This window comes from Oncorhynchus nerka, linkage group LG9b (genome assembly GCF_034236695.1).
Source record: "Oncorhynchus nerka isolate Pitt River linkage group LG9b, Oner_Uvic_2.0, whole genome shotgun sequence".
Taxonomy (NCBI): Eukaryota; Metazoa; Chordata; class Actinopteri; order Salmoniformes; family Salmonidae; genus Oncorhynchus; species Oncorhynchus nerka.
In genome coordinates this window covers 20,326,051-20,346,932 of record NC_088424.1, presented here as the reverse complement: position 1 = coordinate 20,346,932, position 20,882 = coordinate 20,326,051, and the positions used below count along the sequence as shown (strand labels likewise).

At 41.9% G+C, this 20,882-nt stretch overlaps 1 protein-coding gene across 3 annotated transcripts in view; it reads right to left on the bottom strand.

The window, feature by feature from the left end:
- Positions 1-20,882, bottom strand: part of LOC115114411 (E3 ubiquitin-protein ligase COP1-like) — a 37,430-nt gene that overhangs the window by 4,644 nt on the left and 11,904 nt on the right. The window contains exons 9-16 of one of the 3 annotated variants that reach the window (XM_065013422.1): positions 18,570-18,630; positions 18,161-18,275; positions 17,719-17,854; positions 16,861-17,004; positions 16,546-16,654; positions 12,249-12,327; positions 11,975-12,091; positions 1,163-1,280 (exon numbers count right to left, since the gene is read on the bottom strand). In XM_065013422.1, coding sequence (XP_064869494.1) covers positions 1,163-1,280; positions 11,975-12,091; positions 12,249-12,327; positions 16,546-16,654; positions 16,861-17,004; positions 17,719-17,854; positions 18,161-18,275; positions 18,570-18,630 — 879 coding nt within the window. Of the gene's footprint in view, positions 1-1,162; positions 1,281-11,974; positions 12,092-12,248; positions 12,331-16,545; positions 16,655-16,860; positions 17,005-17,718; positions 17,855-18,160; positions 18,276-18,569; positions 18,631-20,882 lie in introns of all 3 variants that reach the window. The other 2 variants (XM_065013423.1, XM_029642618.2) reach the window with 2 other exon arrangements.

Here is a 20,882-nt window from a genome sequence, read left to right as displayed (position 1 = left end):
AACATAACTGATTGGCCACTAGCGGAAAGAAATTCCACAAATTAACAAGGCACACCTGTTACTTGAAATGCATTCCAGGTGAGTACTTCATGAAGCTGGTTGAGAGAACGCCAAGAGTGTGCAAAGCTGTCATCAAGGCAAAGGGTGGCTACTTTGAAGAATCTAAAATATGAAATATATTTTGATTTGTTTAACACTTTTTGGGTTACTACATGATTTCATTTTATTTCGTAGTTTTGATGTCTTTAGTATTATTATACAATGTAGAAAATAGTGAAAAGAACAACCCTGTAATGAATAGGTGTGTCTAAACTTTCGACTGATACTATATCTATCCATCTATACACTGCCCAAAAAAATAAAGGGAATACTAAAATACCACATCCTAGATCTGAATGAATGAAATATTCTTATTAAATACATTTTCTTTACATAGTTGAATGTGCTGACATCAAAATCACAAAAATGATCAATGGAAATCAAATTTATCAACCCATGGAGGTCTGGATCTGGAATCACACTCAAAATTAAAGTGGAAAACCACACTACAGGCGGATCCAACTTTGATGTAATGTCCTTAAAACAAGTCAAAATGAGGCTCAGTAGTGTGTGTGGCCTCCACCTGCCTGTATGACCTCCCTACAACACCTGGGCATGCTCCTGATGTGGCGGCGGATGTGTCTTGCTAATTGCCTATAATTTCCACCTGTTGTATATTCCATTTGCACAACAGCATGTGAAATGTATTGTCAATCAGTGTTGCTTCCTAAGTGGACAGTTTGATTTCACAGAAGTGTTATTGACTTGGAGTTACATTGTGTTGTTTAAGTTTTCCCTTTATTTTTTTGAGCAGTGTACATACATACCACACATCCTAGATGTAGGACACACTATTCAAATCCATGTTTCTCATGATTTATTTTTTTGTCCTTTTTGCCATTCATGAATGTGTTATTCAATGTGTTTCTATGGTCCATAATATGACCATCTTTAAACAATTCCATATGTCGTCAGTTTAGCGCCACCCATACATTTAGGCTCTAAAGAATTAAGATCAGTGACCTAAAAGGCAAATGCTGTATTAATTTGGAGAACATTTAACATAGTCATTCAAAATGTCAAACCGTGATAACCCAAACTTAATTTGATTGAGGTGACTTACGCAGATACAATTTCCTCTCCGTTGACAAACTTAGCGTAGGACACAGCTTTCCTGTGGCCTTTGAACACCATGATAGGCTGTTTAGTGTTGCGGAGGTCGTAGTAGTGGACACAGTGGTCTGGGAGAAAACGCAGAAAAGGACACAATTGTAATTTGGGGGAGGGGTTTGGAAGAAGTAGCAGCGCATTCAGGTCATTCTCATTAAACCATTAAAATACCATGGCAGTAATGATTTTAAATTTAAAACATGTAATTTGGTAATATAACAAAATATCATAAGATAGTGTTCTCTACCTTGCACAAAGAGTGATTTCAATATAGTAATTAATTATTTTTATATTTTATTGCATTTTCTGCTAAAATTCTCATTACTGCAACCGTCCAGCTGTCTGAATGTATGTTATGTTGTAATTTAAAACAGAGTAAAATGAAACTATTCTGAAAAAATTAAATGGATGTTCTAGACGTTTTCAAATGACAGAAAATATTAACTGAATATTCATGTATAATAATAAATGGAAAAAATTGTGGAAAAATGAAGTGTCTATGACTGATGTTCTCATCCTCCACAACATTTTGAAGGACTGTTTACACAAAGAATTTTAAATAAAGTGTGATTTTGAATGAAGCAAAACATCTGTCAGTACCTTCAAGATGGCTACCAGGTAAGCAGAGATCTCTTTATATTTCTACAGTTAAAAGTTTAAAAAGATCCTCGTCAGACTGCATACACAACGTAATTATCATTACAGATAACGGTAGGTTTCCACGTTTAGAAAAACGTTATTTAACATTTTCTATGAAAATATACTTCATTAATGTCTAATTATGTACATTGAGTAAACGTTTGCTTAGTCATCATGTCTTTTCTATTGTTAGCAAAACATGCTAAGGTTTCTCATCCTCCGCAACAACATTCTCACTTACCGATGCAATTTAAGGCCAGTTGCGGTAAAGAGAAATTCTGTTTCGGTAATGAGCATTTAATCATAGACTATATTTTTAAATATATATAAATAACTATTAATTTAAATATGATTTACTAATGGTTGATATTTTGCTTTATGTCCTGTTTAATTGCAGACAGTCAAGCAAGGAACAAAAAGAAAGCTTTAGCAAAATCCAGAGAAAACGTTTACGCCAACCCAGAACTGCTGGAAGAGTACCAAAGGAAGGAGAGAGAGAGGTTAGGAGCCTATGCCCTCATACAGTGTCTATGGGAAGTCACACATCCACCACACACACACAGTAAGCCATTTAGTTTGTACTATAGGATGTCCATACACAGTCTGTACAAACAGACAAACCGTCTGTAAGCATTCATTCCTTACTGTAGGATGCACACACACACACAGTCTGTAAGCCATTCAGTCTCTACTATAGGATGACGTGTCCATAACAGTAAGATTTTCTCATGTTTGAGACATGCTCATTTCATGCTACCTTTCCAGTTCCAGATATCAAAAACGAAATCAAAATAGTAAAATCAAGAAAACTCTAGATCTGACAAAGAAGCAACATGAAAAGAAGAAAACAGTAGCAGGAAAACTCAAAAAGGTATTACAGAAGAAAGAAACAGCTAAAAGCTGTATTGGACATGACATCATCAAGCCAGGAAGATGATACACTTCAACATGTCCATGAAGCAAATTAAGTTATTCAAAATCTTCAAGAAGACAGAGCCTCCAAGAGAACAGCCATTTTCACCTCAACTCATAAAAGAAGAGACATCTCTACAGACACCAGGACCAATGAAGACATCTACCCCAAAGGAATCACCCAAAAAGAGGAACAGAAGAAAGAAAACACTATCAAAATTGAGGTCAAAGCTGCGTTACACAGAAAAGAAGCTGCTGGTCAACCTAAAGAGATGGTCAACCTAAAGAAAAGACTGAAAATACTTGAGATGATGGCCAAGAGGAAGCAGATAATTGTCATCATGGAAGGCAGAGAGGTCCAGAAGAAAACTACTAAGAGAGGTCAGAGAACATCACTCAATAACAGCCAGAGAAGACTAATGCGCAAACTTGTTAGCCACTTCCTTCATCAAGATCTCCACTATAATAAATGGGAAATCCTGAAAAATTAGAAAAAAAGGGCCAGATAGTGTCCGTTAAGGCTCTCTTACGGAATATCTTCATAGAAGATTTGTCTGTTAAGGCACAACCTTTCCAAGCCTTAATTATTTAAACTGAAGTCATTTTAGATTGGCCAGCAAAGAGTCACAGACAGAGAAACATGTGCTTGCAAAACAGATTAAAACTTTGGCTTGAAGATAAAGACACTGCATCAGCTTGGGGTCACAGAAACATCCCCAAGAGACACTTTACAGGCCAGTGTGTGTAGTGATAATGACATAGTATTCTAATGTTTATGCATGTGTTGTTTTTGTGTGTTCTCTGATTTTAGACTATAGTGGCTTGCGAAAGTATTCACCACCTTGGCATTTTTCCTATTTTGATGCCTTACAACCTGGAATTATAATATATTTTTGGGGAGTTTGTATAATTTGATTAACATGCCTACCACTTTGAAGATGCAAAATATTTTTTATTGTTTAAAACAATAAATAAGACAAAAAAACAGAACTTGAGAGTGCATAACTATTCACAACCCCCCAAAGTCAATACTTTGTAGAGTCACTTTATGCAGCATTTACAGCTGCAAGTCTCTTGGGGTATGTCTGGATTTTTGCCCATTCTTCAAGGCAAAACTGCTCCAGCTCCTTCAAGTTGGATGGGTTCCGATGGTGTACAGCAATCTTTAAATTATGCCAGATTCTCAATTGGATTGAGGTCAGGGCTTTGACTAAATCATTCCAGGACATTTCAACGTCTCCCCTTAAACCACTCGTGTGTTGCTTTAGCAGTATGCTTAGGGTCATTGTCCTGCTGGAAGGTGAACCTCCGACCCAGTCTCAAATCTCTTGAAGACTGAAACAGGTTTCCTCAAGAATTTCCCTGTATTTAGCACTATCCATCATTCCTTCAATTCTGACCAGTTTCCCAGTCCCCGTTGATGAAAAACATACCCTCAGCATGATGCTGCCACCTCCATGCATCACTGTGGGGATGACGTTCTCGGGTTGATGAGAGGTGTTGGGTTTGCGCCAGACATAGCGTTTTCCTTGATGGCCAAAAAACTACATTTTAGTCTCATCTAACCAGAGTACCTTCATCTATATGTTTAGGGAGTCTCCCAGATGCCTTTTGGCGAACACCAAACGTGTTTGCTTATTTTTTTAAAAATTTAAGCTCTTGCTTTTTTCTGGCCATTCTTCCAGTAAAGCCCAGCTCTGTGGAGTGTACAGCTTAAAGTGGTCCTATGGACAGATACTCCAATCTCCGCTGTGGAGCTATGCAGCTCCTTCAGGGTTATCTTTGGTCTCTTTGTTGCCTCTCTGATTAATGGCCTCCTTGCCTAGTCCGTGAGTTTTGGTGGGCGGCCCTCTCTTGGCAGGTTTGTTGGGGTGCCAAATTCTGTCCATTTTTTAATAACAGATTTAAAATGGTGCTCCATGGGATGTTCAAAGTTAGATTTTTTATAATCCAACCCTGATCTGCACTTCACAACTTCGTCCCTGACCTGTGTGGAGAGTCCCTTGGTCTTCATAGTGCCACTTGCTTGGTGGTGCCCCTTGCTTAGTGGTATGGTAGACTCTGGGGCCTTTCAGAACAGTTGAAGTCTGAAGTTAACATACACCTTAGCCAAATACATTTAAACTCAGTTTCATAATGCCTGACATTTAATCCTAGTAAAAAATTGCCTTGTCTAAAAGGTCAGTTAGGATCACCACCTTATTTTAAGAATGTTAAATGTCAGAATAATAGTAGAGAGAATTATATATTTCAGCTTTTATTTCTATCATCACATTCCCAGTGGGTCAGAAATGTACATCTACCAAAAACAAATTGAGTGTCATTTCCTATAAATTGTTTAACTTGGGTCAAATGTTTCAGCTAGGCCTCGCCCCGACCTGGGCGCGAACCAGGGACGCTCTGCACACGTCAACAGTCACCCTCGAAGCATCGTTACCCATCGCTCCACAAAAGCTGGGGCCCTTGCAGAGCCAGGGGAACCACTACTTCAAGGTCTCAGTGCAAGTGACGTCACTTATTGAAACGCCACTAGCGCGCACCACCACTAACTAGCTAGCCATTTCACATCGGCTACACATGCACAAAGTAGATGTCCTAACCGACTTGCCAAAACTATAGTTTGTTAACAAGAAATTTGTGGAGTGGTTGAAAAACAAGTTAATGACTCCAACATAAGTATATGTAAACTTCCGACTTCAACTGTATACTAAGATAATTTGACAGATCACGTGACACTTAAATAAAGTCCACCTGTGTGGAATCGAACTAATTATTAGACTTCTGAAATTGGTTGCACCAGATCTTATTTAGGGGCTTCATTAGCAAAGGGGGTAAATGCATATGCACGCAGCACTTTTCAGTTTAAAATATTTTGAAACAAATAATTTCTTTCATTTCACTTCACCAATTTGGACTATTTTGTCAATGCCCATTACATGAAATCCAAATAAATATCAATTAAAATTACAGGTTGTAAAATGCACCAAAATAGGAAAAATACCAAGGGGGTGAATACTTTTGCAAGGCACTGTATTGTTTGTTCTGTACTTTTGAAGCACTGCAAAGTGAAATTGATTGAACTTGAATCCACAATTGTGCCAATATTATCTCATTTATGTTCTACATCAAATTGTATGTTTTTAACCATACCGGAGTCTTAGTATACTTATCATTACCGAAATCCTCAACCTAATTTTCAAAACATATGTATCATTACCGCAACAGGTGTTCATTTAATGTTAATGTTGCTTTTAAATGCATGTGCAGAATATCTACGTTATGCCCTTTCAGGTTTGCCACATGTTGAAAATATGTCAGTCAAAATCAAATAAAAATGTTAATTTAAAAATATATATTATTTCAGAGAGTTAAGTAACTTTGCATGACTGTTAGTAATCCATTTTTTTTTTAAATGTGAAAATGTATTAGCTTTCCTAATGGTTTTGATGTTTTCAGACCATTGCCTTAATGAGATTTTTAAGGAAAATATGTTCAAAAGGTATTAAATTGTCAGTAAATGTTTATAAATGAATGCTCAAACACTTCAGACCTTGTTATTAATGCCTAAAAAGGACATTTATTGATGCAAGTATTTAAAGATTTCATGTTTGAAATCAAAGAAGCCAAAATTGTGAGAATCACCCACCCATTCGGAGAAGTATTCAGACCCCTTGACTTTCACATTTTGCTAAGTTACAACTTTATTTATTTTCCTCGTGAATCTACACACAATACCCGATAATGACAAAGTGAAAAATAAGGTTTAAGGAATGTTTGAAAATGTGTGTGTGTGTATATATATATAAAACTGAAATATCACATTGACATAAGTTCAGACCCTTTACTCAGTAGTTCGTAGAAGCACCTTTCAATGCTGTAATCGCTGCCAGTCTTCTTGGGTATGTAGCTATAAGCTTGGCACACCTGTATTTGGGGAGTTTCTCCCATTCTTCTCTGCAGAGCCTCTCAAGCTCTGTCAGATTGGGTGGGGAGCATTGCTGCACAGCTGTTTTCAGGTCTCTCCAGAGATGTTGGAACGGGTTCAAGTCCGGTCTCTGGCTGGGCCACTCAAGGACATTCAGAGGCTTGTCTCGAAGCCACTCCTGCGTTGTCTAGGCTGTGTGCTTTGGGTCATTGTCTTGTTGGAAGGTGAACCTTCACCCCGGTCTGAGGTCCTGAGCACTCCGGAGCAGGTGTTCTTCAAAGATCGCTCTGTACTTGCTCCGTTAATTTTTTCCTTCATCCTGACTAGTCTCCCAGTCCCTGCCGCTGAAAAACATTCAAAACAGCATTATGCTGCCACCACCACGATTCACCGTAGGGATGGTGCCAGGTTTCCTCAAGACGTGACACTTCAATCTTGTTTTTTGCAGACCGGAGAATCTTGTTTCTCATGGTTTGAAAGTCCATTAGGTGCCTTGTGGCAATCTCCAAGCGGGCTGTCATGTGCCTTTTACTTAGGAGTGGGTTCCGTCTGGCCAGTCTATCATAAAGGCCTGATTGGTTGAGTGCTGCAGAGATGGTTGTCCTTCTGGCAGGTTCTCCCATCTCCACAGAGGAAAGGGGGATACCTAGTCAGTTGTACAACTGAATGCATTCAACTGAAATGTGTCTTTCACATTTAACCCAACCCCTCTGAATCAGAGAGGTGCAGAGGGCTGCCATAATCGACACCCACGTCTTCGGCAGCCGGGAACAGTGGGTTAACTGCCTTGCTCAGGGGCAGAACAGCTCGGGGAGTTGATCCAGCAACCTTTCGGTTACTGGCCCAACACTTACCACTGGAGCTCTGTCAGATTGACCATCGTGTTCTTGGTCACCTCCCTGACCAAGGCCCTTTTCCCCCGATTGCTCAGTTTGGCCGGGTGGTCTGATTTAGGGCCTCTCGAGTGACGCGGCGGTCTAAGGCACTTGATTGATCCCGGGCTGTGTCTCAGCCGGTAGCGACTGGGAGACCCATAAGGCAGCGCACAATTGGCCCAGCATCATCCGGGTTTGAGGAGGATTTGCATGCACACTGACTTCGGTCACCAGTTGGATGGTGTTTCCTCTGACACATTGATGCGGCTTGCTTCCGGGTTAAGCAAGCAGTGTGTCAATAAGCCGTGCGGCTTGAATGGGTCGTGTTTCGGAGGACACACGGCTGTCAACCTTTGCCTCTCCCGAGTAACTACCAATTGGATCACGATATTGGGGAGAAAAAGGGGTAAAAATAAAATTAAATACAACTTCTTCCATTTAAGAATGATGGAGGCCATTGTCTTCTTGGGGACCTTCAATGCTGCAGAAATGTTTTGGTACCCTTCCCCAGATCTGTACCACGACACAATCCTGTCTCGGAGTTCTACAGACAATTCATTCGACCTCACGGCTTGGTTTTTGCTCTGAAATACACTGTCAACTGTGTGACCTTATATAAACAGGTGTGCCTCTTTCCAAATCATGTCCAATCAATTTAATTTATCACAGGTGGACTCAGGTCAAGTTGTATAATCAATGGAAACAGGATGCAGCTGAGCTCAATTTCTATTCTCATAGCAAAGGTTCAGAATACTTATGTAAATAAGGTATCAGCTTTTTTTTTTTTTAACTAAATGTAGAAACATTTCTAAAAAGCTGTTATCACTTTGTCATTATGGGGTATTGTGTGTAGATTGATGAGGATTTATTTGATTTAATCTATTTCAAATCAAATCAAATGTTATTTGTCACATACACATGGTTAGCAGATGTTAATGCGAGTGTAGCGAAATGCTTGTGCTTCTAGTTCCGACAATGCAGTAATAACCACCAAGTAATCTAGCTAACAATTCCAAAACTACTACCTTATAGAGACAAGTGTAAGGGGATAAAGAATATGTACATACAGATATATGAATGAGTGATGGTACAGAGCGGCATAGGCAAGATACAGTAGATGGTATTGAGTGCAGTATATACATATGAGATGAGTATGTAAACAAAGTGGAATAGTTAAAGTGGCTAGTGATACATGTACTACATAAGGATGCAGTAGATGATATAGAGTACAGTATATACGTATACATATGAGATGAATAATGTAGGGTATGTAAACATTATATTAGGTAGCATTGTGTAAAGTGGCTAGTGATATATTTTACATCATTTCCAATCAATTCCCATTATTAAAGTGGCTGGAGTTGAGTCAGTGTGTTGGCAGCAGCCACTCAATGTTAGTGGTGGCTGTTTAACTGTCTGATGGCCTTGAGATAGAAGCTGTTTTTCAGTCTCTCGGTCCCAGCTTTGATGCACCTGTACTGACCTCGCCTTCTGGATGATAGCGAGGTGAACAGGCAGTGGCTCGGGTGGTTGTTGTCCTTGATGATCTTTATGGCCTTCCTGTGACATCGGGTGGTGTAGGTGTCCTGGAGGGCAGGTAGTTTGCCCCCGGTGATGCGTTGTGCAGACCTCACTATCCTCTGGAGAGCCTTACGGTTGTGGGCGGAGCAGTTGCCGTACCAGGCGGTGATACAGCCCGACAGGATGCTCTCGATTGTGCATCTGTAGAAGTTTGTGAGTGCTTTTGGTGACAAGCCGAATTTCTTCAGCCTCCTGAGGTTGAAGAGGCGCTGCTGTGCCTTCTTCACGATGCTCTCTGTGTGGGTGGACCAATTCAGTTTGTCTGTGATGTGTACGCCGAGGAACTTAAAACTTACTACCCTCTCCACTACTGTTCCATCGATGTGGATAGGGGGGGTGTTCCCTCTGATGTTTCCTGAAGTCCACAATCATCTCCTTAGTTTTGTTGACGTTGAGTGTGAGGTTATTTTCCTGACACCACACTCAGAGGGCCCTCACCTCCTCCCTGTAGGCCGACTCGTCATTGTTGGTAATCAAGCCTACCACTGTTGTGTCGTCCGCAAACTTGATGATTGAGTTGGAGGCGTGCGTGGCCACGCAGTAGTGGAGGGGAGTACAGGAGAGGGCTCAGAACGCACCCTTGTGGGGCCCCAGTGTTGAGGATCAGCAGGGTGGAGATGTTGTTGCCTACCCTCGGCCCGTCAGGAAGTCCAGTACCCAGTTGCACAGGGCGGGGTCGAGACCCAGGGTCTCGAGCTTGATGACGAGCTTGGAGGGCACTATGGTGTTAAATGTCGAGCTGTAGTCGATGAACAGCATTCTCACATAGGTATTCCTCTTGTCCAGATGGGTTAGGGCAGTGTGCAGTGTGGTTGAGATTGCATCGTCTGTGGACCTATTTGGGCGGTAAGCAAATTGGAGTGGGTCTAGGGTGTCAGGTAGGGTGGAGGTGATATGGTCCTTGACTAGTCTCTCAAAGCACTTCATGATGACGGAAGTGAGTGCTACGGGCGGTAGTCGTTTAGCTCAGTTACCTTAGCTTTCTTGGGAACAGGAACAATGGTGGCCCTCTTGAAGCATGTGGGAACAACAGACTGGGGTAGGGATTGATTGAATATGTCCGTAAACACACCAGCCAGCTGGTCTGCGCATGCTCTGAGGGCGCGGCTGGGGATACCGTCTGGGCCTGCAGCCTTGCGAGGGTTGACACGTTTAAATGTTTTCCTCACGTCGGCTGCAGTGAAGGAGAGTCCGCATGTTTTAGTTGCGGGCCGTGTCAGTGGCACTGTATTGTCCTCAAAGCGGGCAAAAAAGTTATTTAGTCTGCCTGGGAGCAAGACATCCTGGTCCGTGACGGGGCTGGTTTTATTTTTGTAATCCGTGATTGACTGTAGACCCTGCCACATACCTCTTGTGTCTGAGCTGTTGAATTGAGATTCTACTTTGTCTCTATACTGACGCTTAGCTTGTTTGATTGCCTTGCGGAGTGAAGTTACACTGTTTGTATTCGGTCATGTTTCCAGTCACCTTGCCCTGATTAAAAGCGGTGGTTTGCGCTTTCAGTTTCACACGAATGCTGCCATCAATCCACGGTTTCTGGTTTGGGAATGTTTTAATCGTTGCTATGGGAACGACATCTTCAACGCACGTTCTAATGAACTCGCTCACCGAATCAGCTATATTCGTCAATGTTGTTGTCTGACGCAATACGGAACATATCCCAGTCCACGTGATGGAAGCAGTCTTGGAGTGTGGAATCAGATTGGCCGGACCAGCGTTGAACAGACCTCAGCGCGGGAGCGTCTTGTTTTAGTTTCTGCCTGTAGGCAGGGATCAACAAAATGGAGTCGTGGTCAGCTTTTCCGAAAGGAGAGCGGGGCAGGGCCTTATACGCGTCGCGTAAGTTGGAATAGCAATGATCCAAGGTTTTTCCAGCCCTGGTTGCGCAATCGATATGCTGATAAAATTTAGGGAGTCTTGTTTTCAGATTAGCCTTGTTAAAATCCCCAGCTACAATGAATGCAGCCTCCGGATATATGGATTCCAGTTTGCAAAGAGTCAAATAAAGTTCGTTCAGAGCCATCGATGTGTCTGCTTGGGGGGGAATATATACGGCTGTGATTATAATCGAAGAGAATTCCCTTGGTAGATAATGCTGTCGACATTTGATTGTGAGGAATTCTAAATCAGGTGAACCTAAGGACTTGAGTTCCTGTATGTTGTTGTGGCAACACCACGTCACGGTAACCATGAAGCATACGCCCCCGCCCCTCAGAAAGATGTTTGTTTCTGTCGGCGCGATGCGTGGAGAAACCAGCTGGCTGCACAGACTCCGATAGCGTCTCTCCAGTGAGCCATGTTTCCGTGAAGCAAAGAACGTTACAGTCTCTGATGTCCCTCTGGAATGCTACCCTTGCTCGGATTTCATCAACCTTGTTGTCAAGAGACTGGACATTGGCGAGGAGAATGCTAGGGTGTGGTGCACGATGTGCCCGTCTCCAGAGTCTGACCAGAAGACCGCTTCTTTTTCCCCTTTTACGAAGTCGTTTTTTGGGGTCGCCGGCTGGGATCCATTCCGTTGTCCTGGGTGAAAGGCAGAACACAGGATTCGATTCGCGAAAGTCATATTCTTGGTCGTACTGATGGTGAGTTGACGCTGCTCTTATGTTCAGTAGTTCTTCTCGACTGTATGTAATGAAACCTAAGATGACCTGGGGTACCAATGTAAGAAATAACACGTAAAAAAACAAAAAACTGCATAGTTTCCTAGGAACGCGAAGCGAGGCGGCCATCTCTGTACAGTACATATAGAATAAGGCTATAACAAAATGTGGAAATAGTCAAGGGGTCTGAATAATTTCCAAATGCATTGTAGCGTCACAGATTAACCTACCTGCACAACCAAAAGCAAGATGATACCGCGACGTTGGACTGAACTTTACACAGCACACATTTGCTTTGGCCTCGATGCTGGCGACTGAATTGTCAAGGTTGGTAGACCATAACTTCACTGAAAGATAAACAAAAACCAGATGCAATCCTAGATCAATAACAAAACACCAAAGATGTTGAAACTAGCACTATGTTCACTTTAAATCCAGCAGGCATCTTGTTTATTAGGACACAGGGAGAAGAGCAAACAAACAATTGCATTGTTTCAACATTACCTTTGGCATCATCAGAGCCAGAGGCTAGAAGCTTGGGATCCATGAGGTTGAAATCGACACTCCAACACCTTTTCTCATGCTCCTGAAGGAACATCACAGGTGTGAAACAAACATAACTGACTTCTATAACAGAAGAGATTTCAAATCTACAGAGCATTCAACCCCCTCAAAATCTCTAGCCCAAGAGAACATTGTATATTTTAGCAATGGTTTACTTTCAAGACAGAGTGCATGAAATATGTATTTAATACAATACATCTGCAAAGTGGACATTTCCATTTAGTAATGGATATAATGTAGTGTCTAAAGAACCAAACAAAAGGTAAAAGCTTTAGTGTATAGTAGGGGGCATTAGCAGCAACAATATCCACAGCTGTGGTCTGTTCGATTGTATTGGAGCAGTGGTATGTGGGGAACCTCGGGAAATGAGTGCGCCAGGGGAACCATTTATAAACCATGCATACGTACAAAATATACACCAAAATGTGTGTGTGCAAGTTTTTCCACAATAGTTGACATTTATAAAAACTTGACGGGAGAATGTCCTTTCCTCCACGCAAAGATTAGACCATGCGTACGCACATCTTCTAGTGGTTCAAGTATTGTATTGCAAGCAAGCAATTAGGGCTAAGTATTTTGTGCAAATGAGGAATATGACACCCTTTTATTCATGGGCTCCCGAGTGGCGTAGCGGTCTAAAGCACTGCATTTCAGAGCAAGCGGCGTCACTACAGTCCCTGGTTCGAATCCAGGCTGTATCACATCCGGGCCGTGATTGGGAGTCCCATAGGATGTGGCGCACAATTGGCCTAGCGTCGACCAGGTTTGGCTATCATTGTAAATAAGAAATGTATTCTCAACCGACTTGCCTAGTTAAATATAAAAAAGTTTAAATTAAATAAAAATCATAAAAACAAAATACGATGCAGCCATTTGCCGTTAGTGAAGACCGAAAACTGTGTGTGTGTTATTTCTGGAATAAAAAATAATTACACAGGAAGCTATACTGAACAACAATGCAATAATTTCAAAGATTTGACTGAGTTACAGTTCATATAAGGAAATCAGTCAATTTAAATAAATGAATTAGGCCCGAATCTACAGATTTCACATGACTGGGCAAAGGCTCAGCCATGTGTGGGCCTGGGAGGGCATAGGCCCACCCACTGGGAAGCCAGACCGAGCCAATCGGAACAAGTTTTTCCCCCCACAAAGGGATCTATTACATACAGAAATACGCTTCAGCACCCCCTCAGACAATCCCACAGCTCAAGAAGCTGGATGTGGAGTTCCTGGGCTGGCGTGGTTACACGTGGTCTGCAGTTGTGAGGCCGGTTGGATGTCCTGCCAAATTCTCTAAAACTATGTTGGTAAATTAACATTCAATTCTCTGGCAACAGCTCTGGTGGACATTCCTGCAGGTATTGTGTGACAACTACAAGCACTGAGCTTGTCTGATGCTTTAAGCACACAAATGACTCAAGAGCCCGATGGTAACAGTGCTTTTTTTAAATGACAGTGAGTGCCAGCGAAAAGGCACCACAGCAAGTGTTAATTGTGCGGTCTGTGCTGAAACGGCAACATAATTTCAGACATTTCGTTTAATTGTTTCTGACTAAAAAGTTCAGTTATCGAAATACCTTATTTGTTTAGGATTTTTTCCTCCCCTATTCTCCGAAATTGATGAGGAAGACATGCAAAAGAAACTCGAAACTGGCAAATGTTTACTGGTTGCTCAGCAGGGATCTGTGGAAGACATTTGACTTAGTTGTGGAAACTACTGGAGATAAAGAAACTAGTAGGGTATAGGAGGAGCAAGCATTGCATGAGTATTGTGTGTGCCAGACAGTTGCGGTTAGATAATATCACTTTTTCGGACTATTTGGAACAGTGTAAACTAAGTTAGGCACTAAAAACTGTTGCATGCATTCGTGAATTGAGGTGTATTTATTGTTTAAACTAATTTTGCTTGATTGCATTTCAAAGCATGAATGTCTCGGATGCTGTGTGATGACATGAATGAATAAAATATTGATTGATAGATACAGTAGCCTATATAAGTATTGTAATATAGGCCTAAGTAAGTTACGGTATTAAGACTAAACAGGATGCGCTCTGAGGCCTACAGCTTGATGGTTATACAAGGCTACTTTACAAAACCTAATGATAACACTAATTATTATAATGATCATAATAACAAGATGAGATCAAGAAAAAGGAGGGTATAGGAACGAGGGCTGCGTGTATATTATGTGTGACAAACAGGTGCTGTTAAGACTACAATATAATTTTTCTGCCTGTTTGGAACAGTGTAAACAACACTAAACTTAAGTAATACCAGTCTGTCCTAACTGAAAATTAATTGGAATGCCTTTCTCACAGCATAGCAAATATTTAAAAAACAGCTGAATCTGTGAAATTGCTTTCTCCAACATTTTGTCATTGCATGAGGCTTGGTGCGCACAGAACCAGTAGGCTATTAAAACACTCAAACAGGCAACAGAAGCAAGATCGTCTAACGCTGTTTTAGAGAATTTGGCAGTATGTCCAACCGGCCTCACAACCCAGACCACGTGTAACCACGCCAGCTCAGGACCTCCACATCCAGCTTCTTCACCAGCGGGATTGTCTGAGACCAGCCACCTGAACAGCTGATGAAACCTAGGAGTATTTCTGTCTGTAATAAAGCACTTTATTGGGGAAAAACTCATTCTGACTGGCTGGGCCTGGCTCCATGGCTGTGTCCCTGCCCATTCATGTGAAAGCCATAGATTAGGGCCAAATTAATTTATTCCAATTGAAGGATTTCCTTATAAAAACTCTGCATGTAGCGTTTATATTTTTGTTCAGTATATTTAAGTTTTGCTGTATGTAATCCCCTAGGCTGTGCGGTTTATAGCATGGATGCTATTACTGTGTGTAGCCTACAGTAATTTCAATTTGTTTTGAGAAGCCTAGACAATGTCTCAGAATTAGTAGGCAGTCCAGCATATATAAATAAAAGTATGTGGACAACCCTTCAAAGCCACACCCGTTGCCGAAAGGTGTATACAATCGAGCACACAGCCATGCAATCTCCATAGACGAACATTGGCAGTAGAATGGCCTTCCTGAAGGGCTCAGTGACTTTCAATGTGGTACTGTCATAGGATGCCAAAATGTCAAATTTCTGCCCTGCAAGAGCTGGCCCGGTCAACTGTAAGTGCTGTTATTGTGAAGTGGAAACATCTAGGAGCAACAACAGCGAAGTGGTAGGACACACAAGCTCACACAACCAAACTGCCTCTGGAAGCAACATCAGCAATGTTAGTCGGGAGCTTCATGAAATGGGTTTCCATGGCCGCGCAGCCACACACCGGCCTAAGATCACCATGCCCAATGCCAAGCGTCAGCTGGAGTGGTGTAAAGCTCGCCACCATTGGACTCTGGAGCAGTGGAAACGTGTTCTCTGGAGTGATGAATCACACTCACAATCTGGCATTCCAATAGATGAATCTGGGTTTGGCGGATGCCAGGAGAATGCTACCTGCCCGAATGCATAGTGCCAGCTGTAAAGCGAGGTCCATAGAGAAATGGTTTGTTGAGATCGGTGTGGAAGAACTTGACTAGCCTGCACAGAGCCCTGACCTCAAATACATCGAACTCCTTTGGGGTGAATTGGAAAACCGACTGCGAGCCAGGCCTAATTGCCCAAATTTAGTGCCCGACCACACTAATGCTCATGGCTGAATGTAAGCAAGTCCCTGCAGCAATGTTCCACATTCTAGCAGAAAACCTTTCCAGAAGAGGCTGTCATAGCAGTAAAGGGGGGACCCACTCCATATTAATGCAGGTGATTTTGGAATGAGATGTTCGACAACATTGTTGAATTCAAATGTTCTGCTGACAGGTCCACAACAACTTGCCATCATTGTCTCTTTCAGAAAAGGACAATCCTTTGCCAGATACAGCATAAATTACAGCAAAAAATATAACATTCTGCCAACACAGGAAATAGACCGGTAGCTTATTTAAAATGCTTGACAGTAAGGGGAGGCTACAGTGTGGCTGTCTGATAGAAACACAATAATCTATTGATAAACAAAATATTGAACAACAATTATCCTTTGAATAGAAGTGTGGGCTGAAGAATACTTTTAAATTTTTCCAATATACAGTCAATCTTGCAGGATGCGGGGACAGGCACTCGCTATAGGCAGCATGCAAGTTTAGTTTGAAAAAGTCACTGCGAAATATCAAAACATTCTGCCCACAGCTCTACAGAAATGTGGTTATAAAGGAGGCACCTGGTGCATACCTGATAGACCTTTGACCTTTGGCCAGTGAAACCATCCCACAGGATGACTGTTCCCTCGTAGTCGCTGCTAGCCAACAGATTCTTGTGGTAGCTGCTCCAGCTGATACAGCTGAAACACAAAATGCATGGGGATGTAAGAGCCGAGAACTGTTCTTCCATGTTTCTAGGAGGATTAATGACTACGCTAGATATAGAAAACATATACGGAAATCTATGCCAGCTTTTAAAACAAAACCCCAAATTGTTAAAAGCGTATAGTTTCTATTATAATACATAGTTGGTAATTCTCAACGTTAAAACAGGGTTAAAGGGCACCTGATTTTGGAGTTGCACGTCATTTCATTGACAGGGTAATGAATGTCCACAGCATCCTGGATCACAGTTCCATATTCAAACACCTTGATTTTCTTGGTGACGCCGGCGATGGCAAAGTAATCGCCGTCACGGTCAAATTCAATACTGCAGAGAGAGAGCGCAAAACATCAAGCTCAATAGCCAATAAGAGATCGCATCAAACGAGTAAAACAATGGTAAATGTAGGTGCAATGAAGCAATATTTAATGATTTGTAAAGCATGGTAGCCTATTCCCTATATAGTTCAGTGCACTACTTTTGACCTGCACTATATAGGGAATGGGGCTCCTACTGGGAAAAACACCATGTCTCCCATTAGATTGCAATTTTTCCATAGAGATAGAGGCAGCAACCGACATTGCAGTACCTTCTGCTACACTCCAGTGGCAAATAGAAGATGTATTGTGATACAAGAGCACCCTCCGCAGGTCAAAGTACATACTAACCATTAGGATGGAGCTAAATCTAACGAGTAGAATCAGAAAGCTGGTGGACTCAATGGGCCGGTTTCTCTGACCTTAATTAAACCTAGATCTGGATGAAAAAGAAAGCTCAATGGAGAATCTAACCTGCTGCTACTCTGTTATTATCTATGCATAGTCATTTTAATAACTTTACCTACATGTACATATTACCTCTTGGTTAGGGCTTGTAAGTAAGCATTTCACTAAGGTCTACCTGTTGAATTCAGCGCATGTGACAAATAACATTTGACTTATTCCAGGACTAGGCTTAGTCAAGGTCTGGGAAACCGGCCCTATGACAGTAACTAATAAGCTAAGCCATTAAAAAGGTGTTGTGTTTGACAGTTGACATTACCTAGAGACAATACTGGAGCCGTTGTAGAGATCACTAGCATAAGACAGGGTCGCTAACGGCCGCACAGAGTTGAAGCGTGTGAACTTTGAGAGACACTCCATGAAATCATCCAGTTGATTTAAGTTCCTGGTGTCATCTAAAACAAGACAAACGAATACTGAATCCAGAAGACACTTAGAAAATTAATAAGGTTTTAGTTGTTTATTATGGTATTTGTCCTCATGTCTTGGCAGGAACCTCAAGCCTAAAATATGTTCTGCAAGATAATGTAGTTTAGTCAACTAAAAGTTGTTGTGGCTTGTTGTGGTGATTTGTGGGAGATTCTGTCAACCTTCTTCTTTTGGAATACAATGACATGACTTCACCCACATATGGACCTCATTCCAGAAAAGCCCTTAAGTAGCGTTGTATAATCCAAATTCTACTGAAACCTAAAGGTTACCTGTTATCCGGGTCATCCGGTCAGAGAAGTAGCATTGCTCCAGATCTTCAAAGTGTGCAGTGAGCCTCTTTCTCCGAGAAGCCAGAGTGCTGTTGTACCATGTTTGTCTCTTCCCCTGACAGTGAAATAGAAGACTTAAAAATGACAAACATGAGACACTAAACACATACATTTGCAGATCGTGAAGCTGAAACACCAAAATCAATGGTTCTTTATGGCTGCGTTCCGATTTACCACCCTTCTCCCAGTGTAAACTTGCACATTTTGTCGCATGGATTTAACAATGGTGAAAACTCACCCCAGCCAATGCTTACACCAATCCTATGCATTTAAATCTAGGATGGCTAGAAGGGTGGAGAATTGGGATGCAGCTTATGCCTCTAAGAAAATTACAGTGGGTCAGACTTACCTGTGAAGTTCCACCAAAACCTGGAGGTTGACTCACATACTCTGTAGAATCTATAAGACTACTGCAAAGACAAGACTTAGTTACCGTAAGATATATACAGTACCAGTCAAAACTTGGCACACCTACTCATTCCAGGGTTTTTCTTTATTTTGACTATTTTCTACATTGTAGAATAATAGTGAAGACATCAAAACTCTGAAATAACATATGGAATCATGTGGTAACCCAATTTTTTTATTTTATAATTTCACGAGGTAGGCCAGTTGAGAACAAGTTCTCATTTACAACTGCGAGTTAAAGCAAAGCAGTGAGACACAAACAACACGGAGTTACACATGGCATAAACAATATACAGTGTGTGCAAATGGCGTGAGGAGGTAAGGCAATAAATAGGCCAGAGTAGCGAAGTAATTAGAATTTAGTAAATCAACACTGGAGTGATAGATGTGCAGATGATGATGATGATGTGAAAGTAGAAATACTGGTGTAAGATCAAAAAGTAAATAAAAACAATATGGGGATGAGGTCGGTAGATTGGATGGGCTATTTACAGATGGGCTGTGTACAGCTGCAGCGATCGGTTAGCTGATGTTTAAAGTTAGTACGGGAGATATAAGTCTCCAACTTAAGCGATTTTTGCAATTCGTTCCAGTCATTGGCAGCAGTCATTGGAAGGAAAGGCAGCCAAAGTAAGTGTTGGCATTGGGGATGACCAGTGAGATATACCTGCTGGAGCACGTGCTACGGGTGGGTGTTATCGTGACCAGTGAGCTGAGATATTATTATTTATTTTTTTAACCTTTATTTTACTAGGCAAGTCAGTTAAGAACAAATTCTTATTTTCAATGACGGCCTAGGAACAATGGGTTAACTGCCTGTTCAGGGGCAGAACGACAGATTTTGTACCTTGTCAGCTCGGGGGTTTGAACTTGCAACCTTCCGGTTACTAGTCAAACGCTCTAACCACTAGGCTACCCTGCCGCCCCGACTGGCAGAGCTTTACCTAGCAAAGACTTACAGATATCCTGGAGCCAGTGGCTCTGGCGATGAGAGCATACAGGTCTCAGTGGTGGGTGGTTTATGGGGCTTTGGTGACAAAACAGATGGCACTGTTATAGATTGCAACCAGTTTGCTGAGTAGAGTGTTGGAGGCTATTTTGTAAATGACATCGCCGAAGTCAAGGATCGGAGGATTGTCAGTTTTACATGGGTATGTTTGGCGGCGTGAGTGAAGGATGCTTTGTTGCAAAATAGGAAGACGATTCTAGATTTAATTTTGGATTGGAGATGTTTAATGTGAGTCTGGAAGGAGAGTTTACAGTCTAACCAGACACCTAGGTATTTGTAGTTATCCACATAATCTAAGTCAGAACCATCCAGAGTAGTGATGCTACTCGGGAGGGCAGGTGCGGGCAGCGATCGGTTGAAAAGCATGAATTTAGTTTTACTAGCGTTTAAGAGCAGTTGGAGGCCACAGAAAGAGTGTTGTATGGCATTGATGCTCGTTTGGAGGTTTGTTAACACAGTGTCCAAAAAAAGGCCATATGTATACAGAACGGTGTCGTCTGCATAGAGGTAGATCAGGAAATCACCCGCAGCAAGAGCGACATCGTTGATATATACAGAGAAAAAAAGATTCGGCCCGAGAATTGAACCCCTGTGGTACCCCCATAGAGACTGCCAGAGGTCCGGAAAACAGACCCTCCGATTTGATACGCTGAACTCTAGCTGAGAAGTAGTTGGTGATCCAGGCGAGGCAGTGTTTCCTAGTCTCAGTGCAGTGGGCAGCTGGGAGGAGTTGCTCTTATTCTCCATGGACTTTACAGTGTACCAAAACTTTTTGGAGTTAGAGCTAAAGGATGCACATTTCTGTTTGAAAAAGCTAGCCTTTGCTTCCTGACTGACTGCGTGTATTGGTTCCTGACTTCCCTTAAAAGTTGCATATCGCGGGGACTATTCGATGCCAATGCAGTCTGCCACAGGATGTTTTTGTGCTGGTCGAGGGCAGTCAGGTCTGGAGTGAACCAAGGGCTATATTTGTTCTTAGTTCTACATTTTTTGAAAGGGGCATGCTTATTTAAGATGGTGTGGAAAATAATTTTAAAGAACGACCATGCAACCTCTACCGACGGATTTAGGGTTGTACCAGGTGAGTTCCTTGATAATGTGTGTGAGATTGAGGGCATCTAGCTTAAATTGTAGGACCGTCGGGGTGTTAAGCATATCCCAGTTTAGGTCACCTAACAGAACGAACTCTGAAGATAGATGGGGGGCAATCAATTCACATATGGTGTCCAGGGCACAGCTGTGAGC